This window comes from Lactuca virosa, chromosome 5 (genome assembly GCF_052849685.1).
Source record: "Lactuca virosa cultivar CGN04683 chromosome 5, Lactuca_virosa_CGN04683_v6, whole genome shotgun sequence".
Classification (NCBI taxonomy): domain Eukaryota; kingdom Viridiplantae; phylum Streptophyta; class Magnoliopsida; order Asterales; family Asteraceae; genus Lactuca; species Lactuca virosa.
The window spans coordinates 341,245,874-341,250,067 of NC_136430.1; the positions used below are offsets into that span (position 1 = coordinate 341,245,874).

General features: G+C 41.2%; 1 protein-coding gene across 1 annotated transcript; it reads left to right on the forward strand.

The window, feature by feature from the left end:
- The first annotated feature begins 254 nt into the window (after window positions 1-254).
- Window positions 255-1,457, forward strand: LOC145113320 (uncharacterized). The gene has a single exon (XM_079049426.1). It carries the CDS (start codon window positions 255-257, stop codon window positions 1,455-1,457), a length of 1,203 nt encoding a protein of 400 aa, XP_078905552.1.
- The last annotated feature ends 2,737 nt before the right edge of the window (window positions 1,458-4,194 follow it).

A 4,194-nucleotide genomic window follows, 5' to 3' on the forward strand; every position in this document is an offset into this window, starting at 1 on the left:
CAACCAAGTCAACCACATCAATACTAACAAAGACCACCATTTCCTCAAAATCAACAAAGGCCACCCTTTCAACCTCAAAATTTCCAACCTAGGCCACCACAACAACCACCTCCACAAGCGGGTTCATCAAGTATGTCATTGGAGGATATTGTAAAAGCCTTCCTACTAGCACTCAAAGCTTCCAACAAGAAACCAAGGCTACCATAAAAAGATTGGAGCAACAGGTGTCACAACTTGCTCAATCCGTGAGTAGAATGGAATCACAAAGCAAGCTACCATCCCAAACCGAGAAGAACCCGAAACATAATGCATGTGCCATTAATTTGAGAGGAGGAAAAAGCTATGAAGGCCTAAGGATTCCGGATGAAGAAGAGGAAGAGAAGGAGATTGAGGTAGAAGAAGCTGTCAAAGAAGAGGAAAGGAAAAATACTTCAAGGTCAAAGAAGCCAATAGATACCGAAGTGAAAGTAACTCCAACACCATTTCCTTCAAGATTAACAAGCACAAAGAGAGAACGGGAATATGATGAGATCATGGCAATGTTCCGAAAGGTTGAAATCAATATCCCTCTTTTAGATGCTATTATACAGATTCCTAGATATGCTAAGTTCCTTAAGGAACTTTGCACATCCAAGAAAAAGCTTAAAGGAAATCAAACTGTGAAAGTTGGGGAAAACGTTTCAGCCCTGTTACAAAAACGGCTACCTAAAAAATGCAAGGACCCGAGTGTATTCACGGTTCCTTGTAAAATGGATAACCTTTTTGTGCCACGTGCCATGCTAGACATTGGGGCATCAATTAATGTCTTACCCTATTCAAGCTATAAAACAATGGGAATTGGACCTTTATCAAAAACCGAAGTCATCATTCAACTTGCCGACCGGTCTTTGGTACACCCACAAGGTGTATTGGAGGACGTGTTAGTACAGGTCAATGAACTTGTATTTCCTATTGATTTTTATGATTTGGATATGGGTGATGACAACACCCCACAATCGAGCTCCATCCTTTTGGGGAGACCTTTCATGAGTACCACAAAAACAAAGATAGATGTAGCAAATGGTACTTTGTCTATGGAGTTCGATGGTGAGGTGATCAACTTCAATATCTTTGAAGCTATGCGTTATCCTAGTGATATTCATTCTTTAAACTTCATAGATGTTATTGATTCATGTACTGAAGATTGTTTGGAGTTGTCAAGCCAAGATGTGCTAACCACCATCTTAAGCAAGCATTTTGATGAGACAGGGATCAAGAATTTAGCCGAGAAGTACACTTTGGAGAATGAATTAATTGAAGCAATCAACTCCTTGGAAAAAGCACAACCTATGAGAATTGAACCACCCCGCATGAAGCTTAAAAATTCTGATCCGAAACTCCTTCCATCCATAGTACAACCACCGAGTCTTGACTTGAAGACTCTTCCTGACCATCTCAAGTATGTCTATCTTGGATAGGAAGAGACACTACCGGTGATAATGTCAACCAAGCTATCAGAAGAAGAAGAAAAAGAGTTGGTTGGAATTTTGAAAAAGTACAAGGAAGCTTTTGGTTGGACCATTGCATACATAAAGGGGTTGAGTCCATCATTATGCATGCATAAAATATTGATGAAAGAGGACTTTAAGCCAACCCGCGAAGCCCAAAAGAGATTGAATCCACCTATGATGGAGGTGGTGAAAAAGGAGATCATGAAGCTCTTGAATGCAGGTGTAATATATCCAATTTCTGATAGTAAATGGGTAAGTCTTGTGCAAGTTGTCCCGAAAAAAGCCGGAGTCACAGTTGTTAAAAACTCTGAAGGGGATTTGGTACCCACCCGTGTGCAAAACGGGTGGATGGTTTGTATCGATTATAGGAAGTTGAATGCTTCCACCTGCAAAGACCATTTCCCTTTGCCATTCATCGATTAAATGCCGGAAAGATTGGCCGGGAAATCTCACTATTGGTACCTTGATGGTTTTTCTAGGTTTCATCAAATTCTGGTTGCCCCGGAAGACCAAGAGAAAACTACATTCACATGCCCTTTTGACACCTTTGCGTATAGACGCATGCCCTTCGGCTTGTGCATTGCACCCACGACTTTCCAAAGATGTATGGTGAGCATATTTTCAGAATATGTTGAAAATATCATAGAGGTTTTCATGGACGATTTTACTATTTATGGAAATTCTTTTGATGAATGTTTGCAAAATCTCACCAAAATCTTACAAAGGTGCAGTGACACAAACCTAGTCCTTAATTATGAAAAATGTCATTTTATGGTTGACAAGGGCTTGATACTTGGACATGTAGTGTCACAAAAAGGTTTAGAAGTTGACAAGGCAAAGATCGATGTTATTAAGAGCTTACCATACCTGAAAAATGTTCGGGACGTGCGTTCTTTTCTTGGTCATGCAGGTTTTTATCGGCGGTTCATCAAAGACTTTTCCAAAATCACAGTGCCGATGTGTCAACTTCTACAAAAGGAGGCTGATTTCAAATTTGGTGATGCATGTAAAAGTGCATTTGATCGTTTGAAGGACTTGTTGACATTTGCCCCCATCATTCAACCGCCAAATTGGGATCTTCCATTCGAGATCATGTGCGATGCTAGCAATACCGCGGTTGGAGCGGTTTTGGGACAAAAGGTGGACCGAGTTCATCACGTCATCTACTATGCATCCAAGACCCTTGATAGTGCACAAAGCAACTATACCACAACAGAGAAAGAGTTGCTTGCTATTGTCTTCGCATTAGAGAAATTCTGACAGTACCTCCTTGGAACCAAAGTGATCATATATTCGGACCATGCAGCTATAAAGCATTTACTTACCAAGAAAGATTCGAAGCCGAGGTTAATACGGTGGATGTTGCTTTTGCAAGAGTTCGATATGGAGATCAAGGACAAAAGTGGGAAGGGGAATTTAGTTGCGGATCATCTAAGCCGCATTGTATCACCCGAAGATGGTATACCAATCCGTGACACATTTCCAGATGAGCACTTATCTGTAGCCAAAGAAGCACCATGGTATACGGATATCGTCAACTACTTGGTCCCGAATCAACTTCCCCCGGATTCCACACGTTAGCAAAAGGATAAAATCAAGAAGGAGGCCAAGCGGTATGTATGAGATAAGCCTTACCTTTGGAAGTATTGTACAAACCAAATGATACGAAGGTGTGTTGAGAAAAAAGAGGTACAATCCATCCTTAACTTTTGTCATTCCTATGCTTGTGGAGGTCATTTTGGACCCCAAAGGACAGCTAGAAAAGTATTAGATAGCGGATTCTATTGGCTTACCATTTTTCACGATTATTATGTGTTATGTGCACATTGTGATAAGTGCCAAATATTTGGGTCCTTAAGCTCTAGGAATCAAATGCCCCTTACCCCCCATTTTAGTATGTGAGATCTTTGATGTATGGGGTATTGACTTTATGGGACCATTTCCGCCCTCTTTTGGTCGTTCATATATCTTGTTGGCGGTGGACGATGTGTCCAAATGGGTGGAGGCCAAAGCCACCCATACTAATGATTCTAAAGTTGTGGTGGATTTTCTTAAGGCACATATTTTCTCCCGGTTTGGCACTCCAAAGGCTCTTATAAGTGATCGTGGGACTCAATTTTGCAATCGGATGCTTGAAGCCGTTCTAAAGAAATATGGGGTGACTCATAAAGTCTCAACAACCTATCACCCCCAAACCAATGGGCAAGCTGAGGTCTCAAATACGCAAATCAAAAGCATTTTGGAGAAAACAGTCAATCCAAACCGCAAGGACTGGAGTATAAGGCTGGATGATGCCTTATGGGCATACCAAACTTCTTTCAAAACCCCCATTGGTATGTCCCCATACCGGCTAGTGTTTAGAAAACTGTGTCGCCTTCCGGTTGAGCTCGAGCACAAAGCTTTCTGGGCTGTAAAGAAATTCAACTTGAATGAAGATGAGGCAGGAAACAAAAGGAAGCTAGACATTCAAGAGTTAGAGGAGATCAGAAATGATGCACATGAAAGTGATAAGATTTACAAAGAGAAGACAAAGGCGTATCATGACAAAATGATCTCCAAGAAGACTTTTGCACAAGGAAAAAAGTGCTTCTTTACCACTCAAGGTTCAAGTTGATTTCAGGGAAGTTAAGATCAAGATGGGTTGGTCCTTTCGTGGTCACAAAGGTATTCGACCATGGTGCGGTGGAAATCACAAGCCAACAAA

Coding starts and splice junctions, on each gene's coding strand:
- LOC145113320 (XM_079049426.1), top strand. CDS start 255: ATGGAATCACAAAGCAAGCTACCATCCCAAACCGAGAAGAACCCGAAA.